The sequence below is a fragment of the Maylandia zebra genome, linkage group LG19 (genome assembly GCF_041146795.1).
Source record: "Maylandia zebra isolate NMK-2024a linkage group LG19, Mzebra_GT3a, whole genome shotgun sequence".
Lineage (NCBI taxonomy): Eukaryota > Metazoa > Chordata > Actinopteri > Cichliformes > Cichlidae > Maylandia > Maylandia zebra.
The window spans coordinates 27391719-27417220 of NC_135185.1; the positions used below are offsets into that span (position 1 = coordinate 27391719).

Genomic DNA, 25502 nt, shown 5'->3' on the forward strand with positions numbered 1-25502 from the left:
GTGTCCTTATCAGACCTGCAGTATGTGACCTATAATAGTCTTAAAACACAGCGTCAACACTTCTCCAAGGCAAACACGACCTGGAGGCACGGTTGCGTAAAAGCTTACTGAGGACGCACTGACTGCACTCTTACTTTCTCACATGCCGCTGAAAGTAAAAGGGATTAACTGATTTAGGTTGTGAGAGCCAGAAGCCGAGGATCTATTGTTTTTTTTTTTTAAATGGTAGACAATTGTGGGAAAGAGGTGAAACTATAGGTCTGTGATGGGTTGGATTCCGTAAGTCGAGCTATTAACTTGCCTTTCCCCTTTTTGCAAAACAGAAGTACGAGTCAGATCAAAACGTCCTAGAAGCATCTGTATTCAGACCAGATTTTGACTAATCAAACCCCACCGGTGTCCGCAGTTTGGACTTTATCAGCTTGATTCCTGTGAAATTAAACTATAAACCAAGTCAAACGATGACGGGAGTTCAAAATCAAAAAGCCACCCGTGGTCATTTGGCAGTCCACTGTTCTTTAAAGCAGGCATCAAAAGCGGACTGAGGTAGAAAGGGGGGGCAGGGGGCGGCTAATGCGTGCTGTTGGGTGACGTGATGGACCCAGCAGTGAGACCTGACAGTCACGTGTTGCAGGATCTCAAATGTTTCCATACCACTGACCCGCCAAGTAATCTGTGGCCTCCCATTAGGTGATTATTTTATTTATTTATTTATTTTAATAACCTTAAGGGATACTTAAAAATCTCCAAGTGTGGAAACAGTCACTCTTATACAAACCAGGAAAAATCTATTTATAAATAAAGCATGTCTTAAAGTTAAGACTCATTTACAGTTAAATGTAGAAGTACCAGAAATAAAAACGGCTCCTTAAAGGACACTTTAAGAGTTACTGTGTTGAAGTTCAGAGTCCTCAAACCTGACAGGCGGTGTCTGTACAACCAGGCAGTAGCACGTTTGTATGAAGAGTGCGCCATCTATCGGTCAATACGAATCCTACCACTGAAGACATTTGCTTTTCCTCACCACATCATTAGGTAAAATATGAAAGCTATTAAAAATGTGACTTAATGTGCGTATTCTGGCCTATTTACCAGCGAATTCCAATAATGTACTGCACAAGCAGCTGAGTTAAGTCGAAGAAAACAAAAAAAACCCCGTCAGACTGATTTCAAGAGTCCACATACTGAGGATGTTTATTGATTCACAAAACACACTTACATGTGACGCTTTGCAGTCTAGTTCATGCATTTCTATCACACAGAAAACAGCACAAGTGTCTACACTTTGTTCTACCTGAAATATTCTAGCAACCTCACAACATGCTTTGAAGGCCGAATGCCTCAGAAACACTAGACTGGTTTTCTCTTCACAGTCATGGCTACTGTTCTATAAGCAACACTTTATTTTGTTTTATTTTTTACTGTAACATTACCGTCACTACACACAGAAAATCCAAACTAACGACAAAAACACACGGGACAAACAAACAGACCTTACAAACATTTTTTGGTATTTAACCATCAACTATCAGATTTATCCTTTTCAAAAATCAAGGTGGTTGCTTTATTAAACCTTACAACTCTTCTTTGACTTTGTCCTTAACAACACAACACTCATCTACGCTAGTTCATCGCAACACAATACAAACATCAAGAACCACACTCCGCATGACCCTTCTTAGTGTAACAAACACGTGGCTTCTTAGAGGACGCTCTCCCTCTCGTCGCCAAGGCTGATGGTTCGCAGGTTCTGGTTGTGGTGGATGGTGGCTGCTGTGGTGTTGGCAGTGCTGCTGCCGGGGATGATGATGACATCTGGGGAGATGATGTTGGAGCAGGCGGACTCTGTGCCTGTGATGGTAGCCTGCTGCTGATGGCTGTTGTTGGTGTTAGTGTTGGTGTCGCTGGGGCTGCTTGTGTTGTTATTAAGGGTGGTGTTGCTGGCGCTGTGGTTGAGGTTGCTGACCCCGCTGGATGGCCACCCCTCATCTGGGCTGCTGGCCATAAGGCTGGCCTCAGATGGAGCTTCGGAGCAGATGGACATGCGGGCCACTGTGGCATCCTGCAGGCCGCTCAGGCTGCTGGGTAGGGGGCCTCTCTTCTTCACCAAGCCCTCCAGCTCCAGTTCAATCAGACTGGGCTTCAGTGCATCTCTCTGTCTGCCAGTCTCTCCTTCAGCCTCTTCCAGGGATGGGTCTGAGGAGCTTTCACTGGAGCGCATCCCCGAATCGGACGAGTCCTTCTTATCGATGAGGATTTCGGTGAGGAAGCCAGGCTTGGCAAGCAGCCCAGTTGGCTTGGAGCTGTGGGAAGACAGAGCACCAAATTTTGCCTCTTTATGGAGGAGAGGTGTGGTGTTGTCAGAGTCTTCTGGGCCCGAGTCTTCATCATTGGGCAGCTTGTGGTAATATGACCCAGCTCCTTTCTTCTTGGAGCCTGGAGTCCTGGAGGACGAGCTGTGATCCAGCTTTTCATCCTCTTCGCTGATGGGGTCTAATCCATCGGTCCCTGAGGCAAAGTCTGTGGCATCAGAATTCTTGGAGCTTCTCTTGGTGAAAGACTTGCGGCTGTCTTGATCAGATCCTTCCTTGGCCTGAGAAGAGGGAAGAAGTTTCAATGAGGAGAACATAAAAATATACTGAATCCTCTGCTGCTGACCTCTGAGAGACCACTGACAAAAGGATTCCTATCTCTGCCTCTGGTGCCAAGACAAACAAAGAATATAAGCCAATAATGATGAAATGCAAGAAGCAGTGGTCTCCATTTTCTCAGCTGAGACTTCGAGTTCCGCCATTTCTCAGTACAGCTAAATACAACATTTCAAAATCACAAGTTAACTACACGGTACTTTCCTCCAGTCATGACAGTAGAGACTTATTTGAATGAGCTATTTCTGCCATCAGCGATGTGGTGACAAAAACACGACAGTGTACTTGTGACTGTCCACCCACCCCTTTGTCCTCTGAGCTGGCAGCCTGAAGGAATTGTCCAGGGTGGGGCTGAACAGGCCTCTCTCCCCCACTGCCGGACATCTCCAGCTGGGCCATCTGAGCGATGTACTCCCTGTAGGCATCATGATACTCAGCCTGCTGCTTGTCTGTCAGCTTGCAGATGTCATTAGAGGATTCCTGGGAATTCAGGCTAGACATGCTTGAAGTGCGGTGATTTGCCACCTGAAAAAATGAGGAAAAAGTTTGGTTGGGGTGCAACATTCATCCGAGTCTGTCATGTGCTGAGTACAGAGTGCCTTATGGTTCTGGGCTATTGACTTAAGAGTGCATAAAACAAGAGTGCAACAGCATTTACTCTGTGTGCAATCAGACATATACAGCAGCATTCTTTTGTAGCTCAGATTGATTTTATTTGTAGAGTTTATTTTTTGCACATCTTATATTTCGACTGTATTTCTTACATACTGTTTGGCATCTGTCGTGTACAGCAAAGGAAGAGTTTCACTGTACAGGGAAACATGTTTCTTTAATGTGCATATGACTAGAAAACTTTGAAACTTGAAACTGAAACTGATCATTAGATCTGAAATATTCTAAATCTGAGAATTGAATGTTTCCAGCAAAGACCGCGTGTGGAGTGGGAACTGGAGGTCATCTGAAACAGCAGCAGTGTCACTCGACATGTGACCGTTTGCATGTGTCTCAGATGTTTGCACACTGGAAATACAAAAAGGTGAAAATACCAAATAGGGGGCCCTTTGACACCTTTTGGTTTGCAGCAGTGTCTAAGTATTTTTAATTCTGCAAATTTCAAGACCATCGTCAGCTTCCTCCGTTGTGCTCTTCTTTTTTTTTGGGTTAAACCACATTTATGTGAAACTGCTGAGGCCATCAACACACTGGCTTGGTGCAGCGACCATTCAACAGTTTGGGGTCCGACTATTTCCAAGTGTAACATGATAACAGTTACGCTTAAAAGTAGCAACTTCAATACGGTTGCACATCTGCATGTGTTAAAATAATGTGCCCACACACACTGGTTGATCACGCCGCAGTTGTGATATTTCTATAACAAGCTCGTGACAGGAAGACTAACCGGCCAGTGTGAGTTGTTGCTGCGTCTCACAGGCTCCTCCAGACCCACGCCGCTGAGTTCCTCAAAGCTGAGGTTGAGGCTGAAGGCGGCTGTTTCACGCTGGGCTCCCCCTGAGCGTCTGCTGGGCTCCCCGAGGTGCACGCTGCTGCCCTGCTCGCTAGCAGCTCGGGACTCATCCTGAAGTGCTGCCTGGCTTTCAGCATGCCGCTGTTCTATGACCTTAAACAATACAGGACAATATATGTGATCAACAAGTCACTTAGCGTGTTGGTTTTTGGTGTGTTTAAATGTAACAAGTACATCAGACTGCAGCAACAACAACAACAAAAGCTTGTGAGAACAGAATTGGGAGCTGTTCCTTAAGTAGATCTACTCAGCTGTCCCCTCCTCCCTGACAATACCCTCCCTTCATCCAGATATCAGTCAGCAATCTTGAACCAGATGGCTGTGCTAGCTGCATCCTGGCAACACAACACTGGTTTTTACATGGAGCTGCAAGGCCACTGCACTCTCCAGCTGCTTCTACCCAAGCCCTGCATAGGATCTCCGGTAAAACATGACCAATCTGGGGCTCTTGCCTTGGCATTAAGAGCACAGACTGACATTTGATGAAGTGGAGCCGGCTACATGTGTTAGTGATTTGAGCCGACTAGACCTCTGGCTGGCTGACTAGCGCCTTTCTCGTAATATGGATTATAAAATCTCCATCCCAATATCTCAGCACAACACGAGATGTCTTATTATGTGATATTGTCTGGATTCTGGCACAAACCACAACTGAAACAAATATCACCAGCGGGGCCCTGGTATGGTTGAGTATACGTCAGAGTCGCAGAGGGGCAGTTGATATTGTTTGTGGCGGACTAATGCTTTCCCTGTCAGCCTACATATGACCACTTCTGTTCACAAGAGTTTAACGGGTAATTAATAAAAAAACAACTTTATTTATCCAGGAAAGGAAACTCGTGAGATTTAGAGCCTATTTTTTCAACAGTATCACAGGCCCAGAAAGGCAAGATTGACCTAGCATCTTTTCTGGAGCATGAGAAACCAGAGCTTCAAGAGAAAACTCGCACAAGAATGGTGAGAACATGCACACAATATTTAGCAAGATGTTGAGTTGCACAATATTATTGCATTAAAGGCACCTAAATGAAGCAATCTAGTCTCACCATTCCTCTGAAGAGCTGCCAGTCACCAAAGTTCATCTCCATCTCTTTCTTCAGCTCATCTAGGTTGCAATGCGTGAGCACCCGACCATTTATATTGGCCTGCAACGGATAAAAAAAAGGACTGGTTTGCTCACAGATTCAATGCAATTGCCTAGAAAAGCCCACAGAGTAGCGAGAACTTCATGAAGAAAAACACTGCATTCATATGTTGCAATAAATGTGACCATCGAAAGAATGCCACACAAAGATGACGACAAGAAAAAATGAGGTGTTCACATAAACTTCTTTTAGTTTAAACGCGTACCTTCTTAATGGTGGAGGTGTACTGAGGCAGCATGGTGGGGTCGATTCCTTCTAGCTGCCTGAGACGTTCGCACACTGCGTCTGTGTTCAAAGAGCTGAGCAAGATGGCGGGAGAGCCCTACATAATAAAACACATTAACATATAATTGGAACATATTAAGACAGCTTTCATGGAGTTAAAGTCACCAGAGCAAACACACGCACACATTCTGTTAGAGCAACTCATAACTCCTAACACACTGATTAGGGCAAACTGAGCAACAATTCCTGAGAAACAGACGTGCAGGGCTGTTAGCTGCGAGGCACACAGAGGTGCAAAACCACGATCTCACACTGTATTTCTTTCTATCAGTCACACAGTGTAAGTGTAAAAGTAAACATAAATGCCAACCTATCCAAATATGCTATTATCTTCCCTTATTCTTTTTCTCTGTGTATATATAAGCGCATAATGTGTGTGCTCAACACTTAAGGGATGGAGTCTGTGAGTCTGTGAGCCGACCAACACCGAAGCGGCCTCTGCTGATGAGCAGCTACGTAGCTCGATGTGACTAACACCAGTTGCCTGTTGATGCAACTGGCTGTCTGTGAAGGCCTCACAGACAGCCAAAATGCCACCCGCTGGCACGGAGACCAAACAAACCTCATCCACCCTCCTTCAACCAACCCCCCCTCCCGTCCCTTTTCTCACCCCTCTCCCTCTGGCTCTGCTCGTCTTTGAGACAAGCAAAGTTCTCCTTTCTTTCTTCCTTCCTTCTCCCTCTTCTCTTCTCTCCCTCCCTTCCTTCCTTCCTTCCTTCCTTCCTTCCTTCCTTTCACATTCCTCCCTGCTCAGCCTCCTGCACTGACCTCCTATCACTCTCTTTTCCATCACTGTCTTTCTCTCACCCCTCCATCCTTCCCTCCTCCCGCTCCACTCGGCTATTAGCACTATTAAGACAAGGCTTCAGTCTAAGCCCCCTGGCTTTGTTTCTGGTTTCGAGGGAGAGAAGAGCAGAGCTTAGCTGAACTGTGAGTGGTTGTTAGACAAAAAACCTAAGCAGCTCTTACAACACAGTACACAATAATAGGTGCCAACTTTCAGTAATGGCTAGGATGAAGACTGGCACTAAGGGAGTTTAACTACTGATCATATCCACACTCTAGAATGAAACTATGTTAGTGACTCTAATAACTATACTAGTTAAGTTGTGTTTTGCATTGACTTTAAAGCAACAAGTCCGTGTTTCTACAGCATGCAACGTACACCGGTGCAAGTGTTAGGGATGAAGCAGAGATAGGTGGATGATGGAAATGGAAGTAGCATCGAAACCAAAGGTGTACCTGCTTGAATTTGTAAGGCAGCGGCTTTAAATGCTTGATCAGGAGACAAAAAAATAAGAAGCAGACGGACAAGAAGTCAGACAAAAATACACACAGACATTTATAACACTGTGAAACCAGGAGTGTACCTGTGAAAAAAGAAGGCGGGGAGGCAGAAATTTAGACAGACAAGCAGAGAGACTGTAAGGACACATGTTAAACTCATCACCACGACAACAGTGCAGACATTTATCTGTCAAACAGTAGGAGGGGAGACAGCTAGCCAGCCAGTGTTGTCGGCCTGGAAAAGAGGAAGCTATTGGAAGTAGAATTGTCAGAGAAAGAGATTTTGTTTTCGCTGGAGTCAGCTGGCTTTTACAGCCATAATCTTTGCAGACAGAGCGGACTGCGGAGGACATAGAGACAGAAAGAAAGATCCATCTAGAGAATGAGACGTTTCTCACTCTGCAAAGAAAAAGCAGAAGTTTCGATTCACTGAAGGCCTTGAATAAGGCTCCTTGATTCAGACACCAAACGTGTCTTCTAAGAGCGTGAGTGAAAGCATGAATGTCTGCGGGTGTGTCCGTGTGTGTGTGTGTTTGTGTGAACCCTCCCAGTGTGTGTGTGATAAGACTGTAATTACAGCTGGGCTGAGCTCAGGGCTGGGCAGAAGGATGGGGAAGAGGAAACAGAGCTCTGTGAGGGAGGAAGCGTCTTGGTAAGGAGATAAGCTCTACCAGCGCTGGGCTCATTGTCAGTATATATGTGTGTGTCTGTCTGTACGTGTGTTGCCAGCCCCAACAGTTGCTCTGATGATAATCCCAGCAGCCAGAGGAATCCATACTCGCACTTACATCAGCTAGGCAATTACACTGGGATAGGGCTGCTTATATATCCCCACACTAGGAATTACACACAAATGTACACATACACATTTGCAGATTTGTAGAAATGCAGGGACACATGAGCACGACACAAAGAGATTAAGTACAAACCAAAAAAGGGAAGGAAAATGTGAAAATTTATACTAAGGAGGAAAGAGCACAAGGGAGATACGAGGAACAAAAATTGGTATTAAAATATAAGAGACTGATGAAGGTATAAAGGATTTTTTTTTTAAATTAAAGACACAAAATACAGACAGATAAGAGTTAGACGGAATGAACATTACTCAGTAATCTATATTTAAATCTTTCATACAGCTCCTCTAAATGCTTGCTGGCAGCAGCCTGATAAGTGCCTTTGTGAAGCAGAAATCTCCCGAGTAGCGTTATCATCAAATTGTTCTAATACTGGCTGATTTCTCTTCAAATGTGTGAATATCTGGATGCAGAGGCTCACTTCTTTTCAGTGCAACTCCAAGCATCCTTGATGTAAGTTCACAGGACCTCTACATCCATTTACAAGAAGAAGAAGAAAAAAAAATCCAACCCGCTGTTGATTTTTGCACACTGCCCATCACTTATGATGGGCACAAAATGAGCAATGGGCAGTGTGTGTTTTTGGCTTTCGTTTTAAGACAGACCATTTTTGATCCCACACACTTTTCACCAAGACTTCGCAGTGTGAAATATCCATTTATAAGAGAAGTAGAGATTGCAGTGTGCCAGAATCAGAATTAACTTCATTCAGCGTGTTATAATTACATGTGTTATTGCTTGCACACTCCTTAGTGGGGGGTAATAATCACACCGGATGCAGCTTACTATGAGTATTTAAGCAGTCTGCAGCACGCAGCAGGCGTGACAGCTTATTTTAGTTCTCCTGGCGTTTGTAAACCACTGCAACAAAATAAGTAGCCTGCCGCACAACGAGGCATGCCTGTTATTCGTGCAGCATGTGAGGTTTAAGCATCAGGCCTGCAGGCAGATAATGAAGGACTACTTTTTTTGTTTTTTGCATTAGTGTTGAGTTTGTATGTGCGTATTACACGTCCGCTAATGTTAGTGAGGTTACCATTGTGGGGTCAATGGGGCTTGTGTGGAAGGCTTCGCTGGCATCCTCTGCAATAATGTCCTGATATGGAGTGCAGAATGGAGACAAGGATTGTACAGGGAGACGTGTTAACGAGGGTTGGGGTTATAAGCATGCAGCCTACTGGGAGGACCTTAAACTTCTTAATTTGCAAGGGTAAGGCTTTACAAACAGAGAAATACCCCCGCTAAGGTCAGGACCTGGACTGTGAATGAGAACAGTGATAGTGAAAACAGGGAGTTATAAAATCATTCAGAGGAAATGAAGAAATTTAAAACTAAAGCATATAGAATCACTAACAGGACAAATGAGGTGTGCGACAGAAAAGGAAAGGAGGTCATACTTTGCGGTTCACAATGGACTTCACAGCACATTAAACACTGAGTGCTAAAACTCCACGCTGTCCTGAGCCTGAAATTTTACAAGTTTAATTATTTAATCTATTAACTTAACTCTGTGTATGTCTAATCAAATAAGACTTTTCTAGCTGCCAGGAAGCACTGCTCAGATGTCATAAACTTATTAACAAAGTGAACCAGAAGAGTAAAAAGCGTTTAAACTTTCAATCGATCCAGTCAAACAACGTCAAACACACTATTAACACTTCTTTACGGTGTATGTGCTACGGTGAGATGAAAGCACGTGTGAAATGCATTTAGCCCAACTTCTTTACTTACAAGTCCACTGGTGTCTTGCGGTTGACCGGGTGGTTTAATGGAAGGACGCGAGGATGAGGGGACATGGTGGGAGAAATGCCGTGGCAGGTGATACACGTGATGGGGGAAATAAGGCTACGAGGGGAGAAAGAAGGATTGTGGAAAGGCAGGCAGGAAGACAAAATAAAACAAAAATCATAAAATCATATAAAGGAGCATGAGCATGTGTACATATAACAGGAAAGGATGCTGGGGGGGATATCATGGTCATGCGGCACTGTCCAAATCTGCAATGTAGGTCAACTGATAAGGAATAAAGGACTGGGCAGCTAAATCCAGTAACTCTTTGAAATCCATCTTTATTTCAATAGGTGCTTTCTGACCAGAGGAGCCAATCACAGTTCTTAAGAAAAACAATGAGTAAATATTAGTAGAGATTGAAGGACTCTGATATTGGCTGTGTGAGTCTGCACTCAGTGAAAATGACAATCACAACAACCAAAGTAGATCTGAATCAATATGATTTAATGGAGACTATCAATGGTCAAGGATCAGATTTGGAGGCTAACATCAGCAGCAAGCTGCTGAAAGAAGCTTCTGTCTAAAGGAAACAGCTATTTGTAACACTACCTAAAAGAACATCACACTGCTTTCAACTATGTCCTTGCTGTATTTCCTTTCCGCCTACATTTTTCCTAATTCCTCATTGGTATGTTCTCACATGGGACCACCCCAGTGGGTAGTCCTTAGACCTGTTTGGCCTGAAAGCACCTATTGTGTGCCATTTTTGGGTTGTTAGCATTGTCATTTGGCCATATAGACACCTTTTAGAGTGAGTAGTAGGTACAGGATGTAAGTCATGTTTCCTCACCCGGTTGTAGAAAGGGTGCTGAGGGCCAGTCATTCCACTGAAGTAGGCACTGTGTGGCTGAGGAGGCAGGGATCCGGTGAAGGAGCCTGCTGGGGAGCAGGCGGCAGAGTGTTGGGTGTAAACTGACTGGGGACGGGCCGCTGCCTCTTGGAGGGGCAGTGTGGGATAGGTCACTCCTCCGATGTGCATCTGCTCCCTGGCCGCACGCACATCTAAGAGACGGCAGAGGCAGGGAAGAAGTACAATGGAAAGAGTGAGAGAGAGAGGAAGGGTTTATCTGTGATGCTGATTATCACGTCTTGGCGATGACTATAAAGACCCTTCAGATCCACCCACACATCAATAATTTAGCTTTATTTCATAATCTCTGGAGAGTTTGGACAGTTGTGAATTCAGAGGAAAAAAACTACATATCAAACAGCTGACGTACATGCCGGCAAAATTCTTTGATTCTCAAAGCACTGCAGGGAATACAACAAGAACATTGTTCGTGAACATGTTCTCCTTATCCCAGTAAGAAGAGAGTCAAACAACTACAGACTGGAAAGAAAATTAGCGCAGATGTTACGATTACAGAGACCTTCAACTGTGAATTCCACTCTCACATTGATTCCTATTACTCTGTTTGCTCACAAACAGCAGGCGTGTTGATATTCTCTGTTTTCCAGATTATATGCCAGCCACGTGACGTTTTCTGGCACATGCAGCTCTTTGCTGTCCCCGTCAAATAAACTCGCCCATGTAAACAAACAAAGAGGACCATGTGAACTCATAGACATCATCCCGTAAGTGCTTTGCTACAACCGCTTTCACACGAACCATTCTGACTTTGAGAGAAGTCGTGGAGGAGGTAAGTAGGGAGCTTTGGTTAAAGCTCCCAAATTAAAGTTAAATAAGCCCGAAGACAGAACAGAGTAGCTCTGTGCGGCTGGCAAGAAAGGAAGAACCAGAAACAGAAGCAGGCACCAGAATGTCTCCTGGTTATACAAGTGGCTGCTGAATGACACGCTGAGTGAGACCCAATCCAGCCTGTGAACACAATGGGGGCCTTATGATGTGAGTCAGGCTCATGGGCGGGTATCACTGACAGCACTGCCCACTGGTTGGCCACAGGACACTGGGCACCAAGTACCAACTGGTCAGGGAGGGGAGCGCAGGGAGTTCGATGACTGGGTAGGAGCGTTGGTCACCTTCCGTTTCGCCGTGGATAAGAGTGGAGGCACAAACGCCCACAGTTTTGAGCACGTACAAACACATGTTTCATGGATGCATACACTACACGCACCTTTTTAGGAACAGAGTACTGTACTTACAGATCGGGGCGTTTGGTTGTAGTACTTTGTCAGCTGCGCCCTCCGTGACTCAAAGTTGTTTCAGTGGAACAGACTTTCTGTGTGTGCGAGTGTGTGTTTTCTGTGGTCTCATAACGCTATGATGCAGCAGCTTCACACCAGGCGTCATCCACACTCCTGTACGGGCCGAATGGACGCTGACGCACGGTAGCGAAAGTACAACTCCGCTCTGGCTTACAGTTTAACAGTGATGCACTATTACGTCAGTGTAACTACAAAGTGTGAAATTTGGTGCTGCACTATGGCCAGATTGGAAACGGGGAGCGAAGGCATTGTCCTGATCGTACAGCGCTGGTCGACATTTGATTGTTTGGAAACAAGACCCACGCTGTGGGTTACTGAGAGCCCCTGCAGTGGGCGATTTTAGAGCAAACCCTGCTACAATGCTATGAGTAATGCCACTGCCAAATGAGCTGGCACTGCACCGGACACATTGCATAGAGGACAGTTTTCAGTGTCTCCATGCTATTGTTCACTATTCAGTTTGGGGGTTTTTGTCCCATCATAACAGCTAAATCATCCACGTGCCAACTGAGCTTGTCCGTTTGCTGAAGATGTCCATGAGATGTGGCTGAAAGCTTCAGAGGCAACAACAGAGTTCATCCCCTTCATGCTCCCTTTCCTTTCCCCAGATTGCAACAAAATAAAACAGATTTGGATGTGGTAGACTGCACTCCCCAGCACTATCATCAAAATACCAAATGAGGGAATATCTTTTGAAAGAATGCTAATCCCTGCAGGAGAGCACAGGAGACTGCCAAAGAGCACTGAAGTTGTTCTGACAGGATATTGCAACTCAAATATCTACTAACACTATGCTATTTATGGCAGGGTTTGTTTTTTTTTCTGCCATCTGTAAAATATACCATGTGTGTACAGACCTGCTATGATCTCCCGCAATTTGGGGTCCAAGTTAACAGTGCAGGGCAGAAACATCTCCACATCTCTGGCAGTAAGAACAGGCGTCCTGGAGGAGAGGAACACTTCAAAGCTGCGGATGTCTCCGTCGATCTCCAGCAGAGGCTCCACGTCCTTTGTGGTCGGGATGTTCTTGGAGATTCTTTAGAGGAATGAAGAATTTTTGAAGGAGTTATTGTAGTGAATATTTACCTTAATTGATACTTATTAAGACGAAAAATGCCAAGGACAACAAAAAACACATGGCACCACTGACTATTTGAGGGTGTTTAGAAATGTGATGTTTGCAACCACTGCTGGCATGACTTATCAGAATGTATGTATGACATTAGTTAACACCATTTTACTACATCTTGTATTGCACGTGAACACTAAATTAGAAATCAGAAAGGTAAATTACCCTTTGATCAAATACTTTAACAATACAAATAACAGAAATTTAAAAAGCACCAATTGGAAACAATATTACAATTTGACACCTTTTACTCCTCTTTATGAGTTAAGAACCAAAGAGAGCACAAAGATGACGACAAACTATTCTGTCTTACTGACAAATATGGCATAAATATGTAACTGCATGCTAAATTCTGACTTGTGGATTCATAGCAAAAAATAGAAATCATTAAATTCTGACAAAAAAAGGAAAGAGGAAACAACAAGCAGTTCTGTTAAGATTGAAAAGATATGACAACGGTCATCATCATCATGAGAGTAGAGAGATAACTGGATTTAGAAAAAGGCGAGATAGTGAAAGCGGGGATGTTCGAGTACAGATAGAGTGAGGGATGTTATCTTTTCTGAGCAGAGGAGGAAACCTGAGAAGATGACAATCAGGGTAATTTAGCAAGCAGCAGACGGAAGCGCGTCATGATGTGCTGCTACGGTTAACGTGATGTTTGTTATCACAGGCCCTAAGTAAACACCACGTTTGGAGGTTGTTCTGTTTCTGCATGATTATAGTTTTCCTGGTCTATACAGCAGGGGGGAAAAAGCTGTACTACATGAAGAACTTTAGATGAGAACAATTTATCGACGCTGTGTTCAGCTTATGGAATATTCCATTTTAAAACACTAAAATTAAAATTGTATAAACCAAATTTTAGACCCCGGAAATGCTGCATATGGATTACAAATGCTGAAAGGTTATGAAGTGAGGACTTTTATTTAAGCTGAATAATGTTAAAAGTGCTATCACAAAATCACAGAAAGGGTAAAATGAGGCCAAGGATACACAGGATACAAACAACAACAAGCCACAGCAATCAGTACATCTCGACCGATCCTATCATTCAGACAGGAAAATATGAAACTTGGAGTGACTTATGACACCGGCCATTCATCATGAGAGTATGCAGCTCTTATCAGATGAATGAGGAGACTTCAGTGGGGAGTAGACATTTTTCTCATCTCGGCTTCCATTTGTCATCCAAACCCTTCATCATTTTCTCAGTAGATGCTTTTCTCTCCCTACATCTCCCTTAACCTTCCCTCCTTACAGATCAACCTCAACTCACCCTCCTCTAATACATCATCCAGTCTGTCTAGTGGTGAGCTGTGCAGGGAATACAAGCTGGAAAAGTTGGGGTTTTTCTCAAAGACTGAGCTGTTTTCAACAGTGAACACAGACTCGTCTTTCTGTGACTTGATTGGATGATTAGTACGGCTGCTGCTGCTGCTGCATGCTAGCTAAGTCAGGATGAGGTCAGCATCTGGCCAGAGCTCAACACAGCAGACTGTTAGCTAATAATCCAAAATATAAACTAACTTAATCTGGTTAACACGGTGGCCTGAAATGTCCTCCATCAGCCCATTCCAGTGAAGTTCTCATACCTCAGTGATGGGTGGTCACAAACAAGTCCTTTAAAGGTGCAGAACACTCAGTTACAAGTTACATAAGTTCCATTTCTGGCTGTTAGTTGACACTCCAGACTGCTTACAGTGAGTGAACAGGTAGGGCTCCAGTCCTCTGTTCAAGGACATTTCCACAGGACAGATGGCTGGTGATAGACAGGTCTGCTGCTGCAGCGCTAAAACCTGTGACCTTGTTGCAGGTTCATGCTCAAGTCTGACAAGAAATACTGACATTTGGGTGTCTTAGAGAGACATTCTGGCGTGTTTGGTAGTCATAATAAATGAAAAATAAATATATGACATGCAAATCCCGCATGTTGATAGCATATACATTATTTCAGTTGAATCAAGTGAATGTTTTCATATTTATCTTCCCACTCAGGATCTTCTCTTAGAACAGCCCAGGTGGCTCACAGCAACCCTTTGTACCCACCCAACTGCTACTTAGAAAAGACAGTGAGGAGTAGGGATGGGTAACGGTACCGGACATAAACGGTAGTAACCAGACCGAAAAGCAGCGCACATTTCGGTGCTTTATTTCGGCGCTTTTTTTTCCTGAAATGTCATACACTTTGGATTCCAGCCAATCATTTTACCTTTGCAAGCGTAGTAGGCGGGCCCAGGTACGTACGTTCTTTTAGAGCAGAGCTACAGATTAAAAATGCCCAAGGCGAAGCGGTCAAAAGTCTGGCTGTACTTCACAGCAAAAGATGCAAACTCAGCAGCCTGCAACAAGTGCTTTAAGCTGATACTGTGATACTGTCAAAGGAGGTAACACTTCAAATCCGATGAAACACCTGGCGACGCATAGCGTGTTTTTAAAAGCAGAGAAATGCGCCGTATTTGATAGCTTGCACTGTGCACCGTGCACATCTACTGCGGGTGTGGTGCCTGTTATCGGACCCGGAGTTTGCAACATCCCCCAAAAACCCAAAGAGGAGAGTCCTGGCCCCTAGCCCTGCCAGTGTAGCAGAAATGATGAGGATGATGATGGCAGCAGCAGCCGTTCTTCTCTGCGTGAGTAGCTTAATGTTGTTCGTGTGTAATTTACGTTGAGTAGGCTAACCACGTTATTACATTAATGCATGTAAGGTGAACTAGCAAACATCATCATAGCTACATGCGGCTGTCTTCTTGTTTGATGGCAGATACTAACTTCACCCTGGCCAAAAAGGCTAAAATGACCAAAGAAAAAGTGGAAAACAGTTAAACATGAGAGGTTTTTGGACAAAGTTTGTGTTTTTCCCCCCCATTGTTTAAGCACTGCTTCCAGCCAAGAGTGATGCCATAAATCCCCTATAGCTGCAGAAAAGGCTAACATTGTTGTCTTTTTACAAAAAAACAGCTAAACACGAGAGGTTTTTGGACAAAGTTCGTGTTCTTCATTCTTTAAGCACCGGTTCAAGCACCGTTTAAGCACCAGCACCATTTCAAAAGTACCAGTTTGGTACTGGTATCGGATAAAACCTAAACGATACCCATCCCTAGTGAGGAGACAGAAAAGGCTGTGAGTAGAGAGGACAGAGCAGCACAGCTGGCTCCAGTGGACAAAGCCCTCTTAGTGTTTCTTCCATTAGAACCTTTAATAAGACCCAAAAAGTTGAGGAAGCTCATTGTTGGCACACAGACGAACCCTCTGCTGTGACCTAGCGGATAAGTGTGATTCTGAAGGCACAGCTGTTACCTGAGTGTACATGCACGTAAGCACCACCACTGATGGTGTCAGCCTGAGTGCTGATTCAAATAACACTGACGAGAACAATTATGTAATATCCACTGCAGACACCTGGGCAGTCAGGATGGGAAAATTCAAAGGCACAGATGAAGGGTGGAGTATGTGTTTAAGCGCATGCACGAGTGTCTGTGTGTGTGTGTGTGTGTGTGTACTGTATGTGTGTGGGGGTGTTTGGTTCCTTTTCTCATGAACTGTATTAACCCATACACAGACTGAGAGAATCTTGTGCTTTTCCCCATTTCCAGCTGGCTTAGTGCTGTTTATTTGTGGGTCTGAAGACACAGACCAACAGGAGCCAGTGAGTCACACACACACAAACATGCACGCACACAGAGCACTTCCTTTTGCTATACAAAGAACATCCTCCACAGACTTTCTAAGGAATCTTATATCTTTTTATAGGACCACCTAAAATAACTCTGTAATGTGTAAACAGGAAAAAAAATTAGAAAGGGCTCCAATTATGAAAGTATAACTGAGACTTATTATGCTTAGATGTACACACAGACAGAAATTTTGGTCTACTACAGACTGTTTATATTCATAGATTTATTATAGCCCGAGGAGTCATATGTTAGATGATAAGTTACTAAGAATTATAACTGAAAATAACTCAATAACTCATTTATCTTGTCATATTTTCAGACACATTTGCTTTTGTTAAAACTGAGACAAGTTTCACAAACAAATAAAAAACCCTTAATTTATACTGGACAACAATGGCAACCAAGAAACTGGCTACAATGTGCATAATTCACTGAGTTGTGTGTTTGCTCTTGGTAATGCACAATGTGCAAGCATACAGGAGCACAGACAGATGTCTCTTCTAAATACAACTGGATTTGCTAAGAGCAAGTCAAGTACATCCATCATGCCCAGACAAACTGTGAGAGAATAAGAAGATGACTAAGTTCCCAACTACCTATTCAGACAAGAAAGGAAAGACAGACACTGAGTGGAAATCCTGCTTCAAGGAGGACCAAAACGTGAAAAACAAAACAAATCAACAAATAGTGGAATACAGAGTAAAACTGGTAATTCGATCGTTCACTGCGCTGCCATTTGCCCCACAAAATAAGCATAAACTGTACATAAAAGATGGATATAGCTACTGTGACCCATTGCCATATTGGGTTTCTGAAAAAGAACATGACAAACAGCTGATTTAGACTGGTAAAGCCTACAACGTAACCTACTTAAGCAGCCGACGGCATTGCCAGCATTCATGCGTCTGCATGCTGTATTATGTGTTAATCATCCTGTGGTTGTGTCCCGGTGTATTATATGCACTGGGACACAACCCAGCAAATTATAGTGGTGTGAAAAAGTGTTTGGAAGACTTGCTGTGGTAAATGAAATCATGAATTCTGCTTTCTACCAAAACATCCTGAAGGAGAATGCCCTGCCATCTGTTTGTGACCTCAAGCTCAAGTGCACTTGGGTTCTACAGAAAATGGAGACTTTGGCGTAGCCTTCGCTTGAATCCGATTGAGATGCTGTGGCATGACCTTAAAAAGGCAGTTTAGCTCGTTCACCTTCATTTAGAAAATGCAAGTATAACAAACATACAAAAAAATGGGAAACACTTTTCACACTACTGTAAATCTGGTGCAAGCTACGACTGAAACAAATGAAAAGCTAAGACTTTTTCCTTTCTCTATACATCCATTGAGATCCATTCTGACAGTTTCAGCAATCTCCCTCCAGGAATTTGCTGACATGTGCGAGTCCCTATATTGAGGCTATGATTATTACACCTTATATAATAATATATTACCATAAATGATATTTCAGTACTAATGGACTGAGAGCTAACAACTTGACTGCAGGAGTCTGGGTAACACGCTGAAATGCATGTACCCATTAAATGATAAAAACACTTTTAAAATGAGATACGACCACTTAAAATGCCAATATCTAGAATTCCTATCGTTTGAGATGTTGGCTGAAAATCACTATGGACTAATTAGTCATTCTTATCAGAAACCAGTTGCTTAATGAGAAGTTGGATGTTTTGTTTGCAGTGTCCAAGAAGCCACTACACTACTTTGAGGCAGATGAAGAAAAAATTTTCAGCAGCCATTTTTGTAGCACAATAGGCCCATTGACAGGACCAGGCTTATAGTTGCAGTCATGCAGGCGCACAGGTCCAACCTCTTGCTGTGTGGCGTGGCTACTGGGAGCTTTCTGGGCTTATCCAAATGCTAATAGGTCCCAAAGCTGACTGGGGCATAGCCTTTCTTCTCCTCTCAACTCCCACACACTGCAGCTGATGGGAAGGAGCAGAATTCATCTCGCTCGCTCTCTCTTCAGTACTCTCGCTGGGCACAGAAAGTATGAATGTGCCACTTGACTTTGCTTTATAGCTGCCCACTGTGCTTATGGGTGACATTCGCACACACGCCACAAAGAGGTGGTCTCTCTGCCAAACATTTCCATAAAGGGGCCCAAAGACAGAGAGATGCCTCAGAACAGACAACCGCCTGTGCGCATTGTGTTTGAGAAGCTCAAGAGTTTCGATGTCAGACACTGTGCGACCAGTACAACAATGTGTGGGTGAAGAAGTTAACCAGGCCCGGGTCCGGCACATTCCTCTCCTGGTCAGAGTCATGTCAGAGCTGCTGGTAGTGTCTACCCAGCATGTGGATGAAAACAGCGAGGCCCTCTCTGGAAAAACAGTGGACAGGCGAGTTGGCGCGTGGATTCACAGCATCAAGGCTGAGGGAGGTTATTGTTACAATGGAAGCTGCCAAGACCTCCACCACCCAAAGGCAGAGGGGGAGAGCAAAAATATGTTTTCACTTTAGATGACGCCATGTTCTTTGTCTCCTTAAAAATCCAGACGCATTTCCTTGATTTAAATCAAATGCTTCAAGTACTGTGGACACCCCTGTCTCTGCTTTCCTCTTCGTCTCTAACCTTCCCTTTTCCTTGCTTCCTTGTCTTGGCAGTGCCAACTGACAACTTGCGGCAGCGTCTGCTTTCCATATACATTTGTGGCAAAGTTAAGTCCAGTAATTGAAACTCTCTTGTACTAAGCTGGACCTGTGCATCCCAAAGCAAACCACAGAGACAAGCAGGCTAATGGGAAACACACCATGCTGATAAAAACCAAGCAGTTTCGGAGCAAGCGGCCTCTCAGTGAAACGGGCTCAGGGCTCAGTGGTTCCGTGAAATGTTGATTAAACTCATGTGTAGCGCCGAAATGGAGCCTCCTTGTTCCAGACCCCAAAAACCTTAACTGAACCCTCCACTCAGAGCAACTAGGGCCTCATTCTTGACAAATATTAAAACAGTAAACCTCAACTTAGTGATTTACGCACAAGAAGAGAGTTTGGAGCATCCTTGGGTCATTACACAGTTTGTTCATTGTGACAGTAATTGCACCATGAAGCTCATATCAGCACATGTGGTTGTTTGATAGCTGTAATGGCCAGTTGATAGGCCATATGATGCTCGGTTAAGTGGGGTGGACTGCTAAAGTGAAGACAAATGGGCAGCTGTAGATTATGCAGCTGGAATAAAAATGAATCCATACAGTGAAAAATTAATATGACAAACAAACTTGGGAGTCTCAGACTGGACGAGCAATCCTGTTCAACGTCACTGAAAGGGATACATGTGTCAATAATAAGAAGAGAAACTGGAATGAGAAAAAGAAAAATCAATGAGAATGTGAGAGAAAGAAAAGGAAATTACTGTGGTAAAACAAAAGCTTCTCCAGTTCAATTTGCATCCAAGTTAGAGGCAAGGATGTAAAGCCTCGCGTGATTATTAAGGACTTTAAAAAAAAAAAAGCAGACTGTTTGAGCAACTACTACAGAGGCTGACAACAAGATCACAGAAAGTCAATGATAATGTAGAAAAAAAGCACCTGTGAAACCTTTCAGAGGCTAAATCCTCAATATGTTTCTCTGGGCTTCTTTGCAATTTCCGTGTGGTTTCTGCACACATATTCTAACAAGCCCTAACCTCCATTGACCTTTGAAGGGCCAGGATGTTAATGTCAGTTAAGAGCCGGATGTGTGTGTGTGCGTATCAAGATTGCCCGTGGCTCCCGCAGTGGCTGAGTGGTGAATCTCACTGTCCCCTTAAAGGTCAGCGCCGACCCTCTTGTAACCCTGTGCTGCTATTTATAATCAGCCCCCACCTTCTAGCAGTTCCAGCACAAAGACACGGGAAAGCACGAGAGAGATCAGTGATAATGCTCAACACTGCAGAAATACCAAAGTATCAGGCGGCTGTCAGCTTCTCAGCCCTCTGCTCTTTTTCTTCCATCTAAGTGTCACATTTAAATGTTAACCCAACCTTGTGGTCTGATGGATGGGCTCTAAGACCGGAGCAGAGGTCAGCCAGAGGTGTAGCGGTGGGGCTTTTACTGCATTTAAAAATGATTATTTGTGCTTTGTACAAAAAGAGAACAGAGCAGCTCTCTTGTTTCTGACCAATTAGACTAATCCTTCAACCTCGGCTTGCAGGCACAAATGAAAAAGGCTTTAAGGATTTTCTAGCAAAGAATGCTGCACAACGTTCTTTCCGGTAGCCTCCCTGCACAAATACACACAAGAGCAGTCAAAAACTCCTCTTCCACATACATACACACACACACACCTCCTCCTGTGTCACCTGTACACACTGGCCAGAGCTGTCTTTTTTTTCCTTTTACATTTTAAGTAGCTCAGTAGGGGTTGGGTGGTGTTGGAGCTGGCTGAGGCTGATTCATGCCTTAGTCAACGCCAGCAAACACCTGAGGGATGCAAGAACGACAGAGCAGGCCAAATCGACCCACACGCATACGTGCACTCAAGTGGAATCAGCAGAGGACCGGTTTCACTAATATAAACAGCCACGTGGGACCCAGGGGACATGTGCATGAATTTCTGTGTGTGTGTCCACCACCTGGACTATCTCACTTGGAGCAGCAGCATCACCTGAGGCTTCAAATACACCCGAGACGCTAGCACACCAATGGCAAACGCCTCATGCGGTAATCCTGCTGGTATCTGGTCTGATCCTCTGTAGTATTCACAAGCTTTGGTTCCGTTACCTTATTTTACCTCCAGAGACAGAACTCTTTCTTCTTGCTCTCTCTTTCTTACCTCCCCCCACCCCCCAACTGTTCCTGTTTTTCCATCTTTATCTCACACCAACCCTAGTTTCGTTTTTGTCTCCGTCTGTCTTTATCTTCCCTTCAGTCAGGTGGTCTGTCAGCACACTAGTGTGTAGACTCAGTGGCGGTGTCCTATCAGCGATGGAGCCAGAACTCTATTGAGACACAGGTGACTTCACATTAGCCTTTACAAATTCACACACGTTTGGAGGCCTCTTGGCAAATGGCAGCGCAGTGAACGATCGAATTACCAGTTTTACTCTGTATTTCACTGAAATACCTCCTGGGTACAGGGACAATGGGCTCTCTCAGAGGACAGAGAGAGGGAAGAAAACCATTTTGCGCATTTGTCGTGCAGCTAGATTATAGAATGTGTTGCAAATGCGACAGAACTCCATATGAATGGGCTGTATGGTGAAGAATAAAGACTTTTTTTTCTTCATTTGAGGGCAGGAAAAGTTCAGAAGTGTTCATTATAACAAAAGAACAGGGTCTCGCCATTTTTTGAGTCCAGATTTTTAAGAGCTTATTAAAAGAACTCCGCATAAAGGGAATCACCAGCGTGAGCTTTGGAATGGCGCTTTTATCCCTGCACATAATTGCAACCAAATTACAATAATTGTGCCAATTAAAGTAATCCCGAATGAAGAGAGTGTCATCTTAATGTTTCAGTACTTGGGATAAGAGTCTCCCTAATTAAGAGTGAATTGGTGGGCTGCATATTCATTCAGACTGTGATTAGTGGAAAAAAAAAAAGTTTTTAAGTGTCCATCGAGTGGCTGGCTGTACATCACTGAAAGGGTGATTGTTTAGCGTATGAACGCTGGGTCAAGCCAACAAATCGGAGGTGAAAAGAAGATGAAAGGATGAGAGAAACGGTTCGTTATTCACAAGCCGTGACCTGGTGATTAAAAGCACAGAGGGCACAGAAAGTGGGAATTTTTTTTTGCCCACAATACTACAAAACATAGTGTCACTGTGTTTCTAAATACAAATTCACCTGACAACAATTTCTCTGCTGTGTTCTGCTTCCTGCACTGTGTGAATGTGTGTGAGTACGCATGTTTGTTGAACACAGCCTGCATCTCAGGGTCTGATTAATTACACCGATTCTCAGAGGAGTTGGGGGTGACATATGTTCTTGCACTGGTGTGAGAGCTAGCTAGTGTGTGTGAATTTTTGTGAGTTTTCTATCAACTGCATGCATAAGATTTGTGTGTGATTTCATCTGTGCACCTGTGTAAATTGCAAAAACTTGTAGTGGCAAATGAGTTTCAGTTGAAACATGCACGGATGACAACTCCTGAGTGTGTGTGTGAGAGAGTGTCTATAAGTCCATGGCATGCAATAGTTTGTGTGTATATATATGAGTGGGTGTGTAATGAACAGAAGATTCAGGTGCAACGCCAGAAACACACTCCTGAGTGCAGCAGGGGCATCCTGGCACACACAGGGTACCAGATGTCAGAGCAGCGCAGGAACCTGCTCAGTGGACCAGTGACACTTTTTTTTTTCTTTTTCTAGAGCTGAAAACTGGATCTGGGCGTCCAGGAATAAACTCTCTTAGGACCCGACTGAACCCGCCCTCACAGATGATTAGATCCAAGTATGTTAACCCTACATCCAAAATTACTTCACTGTGAAACAAATTATCAAAAAACAAGTACAAGTCATTTGAAAGTCCCTGAAGATCCTGCAGTTAGCATATTTAAATCACATCCAAACCCGAAGATATTCAGTGTTTCAGAAACCAAAGAAAGCAGGAACTCCTTTGGTTCTGGTTCTAGCTACTTGAATGCCTGGAAGCAATATTTAATTTTTTCCACTAAAAAATAGCAACTTATCACATATTTTTGCCAACTGACTCATCCACTCACTATTTACACTCCTCGTGTCTTCATTGCTTATCCTTTCTCGTTGTTCTTTGGGTTTTTCTCTTTGCTAATACCTACCTTCTGTCAGCCATACTGCTACACTATAAAGCAAATTATTTGCTAACTTTGCTGGTTTGCTTTTTATTTCGTCATTTAGACATTTGATTTTTTTGCTGATTGTTGACTAATTCTGCATAATTAATTGCTGAACACCATGTCCTTAATGCCTATCCACTGCTTTTAATCTTCAACTAATGACAAAGAACAGAAAAAAGGACACAGCTGTAGTTAAGTTTAGAAAATATATTCTGATCACTTATTTTAATTTTTTTTTTTGCTTTTTATTCACAAATACAAACCCCCATGGAGACTAGTACCAACCGTTCACAACAATAATAACAGATGTGTATTCAACATCCTAAAACTACTTGTTCAGACATTTAAATTCACTCTACAAATGAATTTCCATTAGATGGCAAAATGTAATATAATGATGCTGAAAAAGCTCAAGGAAATAAATATACAGCAATAACCGCAAAGCAGGAGAGGGCCAGGGTAGCTATAATCATCAGGTTTCTAATGGCAGCTAAGAAACAACTCCTGAGAAGAGACAATAACGAAGAGGAAGTAATGATGTAACCGAAAATGATAGTCATAATGCTGCAGGCTCCAGATCCAATTTACTAATGGAAAGAAAAAACTCAAAAGAAAGATTTGGGTTTGTTAATTTGACAACTACAAATTGAAGACTTGCAGATGTTGGTCTAAAGCATCTGAGTTTTTGTTTTCTTCTCAGGTTCTGTCAGTGTACTGGACACACCACAAGGCTGCCTCACTCGCCCAAGTGTTTTTTGCAATTTCCCCTGTGAAAGTAGTGACACAAACATTTTACCTATGCTTCGAGTAAAAGCTTGACTGCTTTGGACCAGTATCTCCTTCAGACAGTGCCGTCTTTGTTCCTCACACACCTCTTTCCCTCAGCTACCATGCATGAGCCTGGGCGGCCCTCAGTCTTAGCATTAACGATAGAAATCGCTGAAGTTATTAACCGATTACGCATTCTCCATCAGATTAAGGCGGCTGTACTAGCCTGTTCCTGCAACGGGAATCAGAAGTGAGCTTTTCTCTGCACGCCACGTCCTAAAATGACAGTTCACAGCCCTTCATTGATGCTTGTCAATGCAAAGCAAGTTAGTGAAAAACATTTAGCTGTTTCGAAATCCTGTCTGTTTGTGTGAGATAGGAGAGAAGGTGGGTAAGCATTTCTGTTTATTATTTCTTAAGAGTTCAGCTCACCCCCTTCACTGAAAGGCCTGTGTGTATTCCATAATAATTTACAGTGTGAGAGTTAATTTAGTTTTAATGTATGGGGCATGCAATCTGAACTGAGACCAACTAATGGTGGTTAGCCCCATTTAAAGCACGTTTGTACTTATGAAGATGGAAACAGAAAAAAATATTTAATTGCAACCACAGCTGCACTGTTTTCAGTCTTATGGTTAACAATAAGTTTATTTTTGATGCTGTGGTATACTTAGCTGTAGACACTTTTACAAAGAGAGGGCAGAGAAGAGGAAGAGCTGCTGCCTTGTGACTGAGATGCAGGGCGACAGTTGACCTATAAGGGGCTGACTCACCCCCCACGTTCACTTCACCACTAATATATTCACTTAGTAACGCTCAGGGGATGTGCAGTTTTGCTGTGTAAAAAAGGCTGTGCATGACAACTCGCACACATGTTTGCAAAATAAAACACAACAAAGAATAGATGAGATCTGAACCACATGAGCAAAAGGATGCTAAGTATAAAAAAAGGAAATTATCAAACTGGTCAAAGTGAAGCTGTGAAACGAGACGTGGGTGGATGTGTGTATTTTTTAACGCTCTGAAAAGGAAAGCAAATAAAAGAAGCTATCCACTTCTCAAACAGGCAGGCAATCCCCGAGACCCCGAGGTTCGTAGAGGTCAGTCAAGTGCCCATCCGTCGTTAAAGGGAATGAGACAGAATAACTCATCCAGAACAAAAAAAAGGGCCTAAAGAGCCTCAGATCATATGAAAGAGGAAGAAAAGAGCAGAGACAGAAAAAGACAGACAGACAGAGGCCTGAGTCTTATCAGCGGAAGATTGGTGTAGGAGATAAGGCCTCTAGGCAAGGCGTTGTGTTTAGCCTGTTCGAGGCTTCCTGTCATCATCATTAAGCCAGCTTCTTCGACGGCCACTGCAGAACAGAGCAGCCATTTGGAAAGACACTCAGCGAGGAGGAAGATAAAGAAAGACAGGGCCGTTGGTCAAAAGCAAGATGATGGCTATATTAGGTCTAATGAGTAGTCTAAGTA

At 43.5% G+C, this 25502-nt stretch overlaps 1 protein-coding gene across 8 annotated transcripts in view; it reads right to left on the minus strand.

Moving 5' to 3' along the window:
- Positions 1–1167: 1167 nt before the first annotated feature.
- The window catches only part of kidins220a (kinase D-interacting substrate 220a), a 46204-nt gene continuing 21869 nt past the window's right edge, over positions 1168–25502 (minus strand). For 4 of the 8 annotated variants that reach the window (XM_004540496.4, XM_004540497.3, XM_076877798.1 and 1 more), the window contains 9 exons: positions 12559–12737; positions 10326–10537; positions 9476–9589; positions 8781–8840; positions 5524–5640; positions 5220–5318; positions 4048–4266; positions 2952–3173; positions 1168–2593 (listed from right to left, as the gene is read on the minus strand). In XM_004540496.4, coding sequence (XP_004540553.2) covers positions 1703–2593; positions 2952–3173; positions 4048–4266; positions 5220–5318; positions 5524–5640; positions 8781–8840; positions 9476–9589; positions 10326–10537; positions 12559–12737 — 2113 coding nt within the window. In that variant the 3' untranslated portion in view covers positions 1168–1702. Of the gene's footprint in view, positions 2594–2951; positions 3174–4047; positions 4267–5219; positions 5319–5523; positions 5641–6845; positions 6879–8780; positions 8841–9475; positions 9590–10325; positions 10538–12558; positions 12738–25502 lie in introns of all 8 variants that reach the window. The other 4 variants (XM_004540499.4, XM_076877797.1, XM_004540500.4 and 1 more) reach the window with 4 other exon arrangements.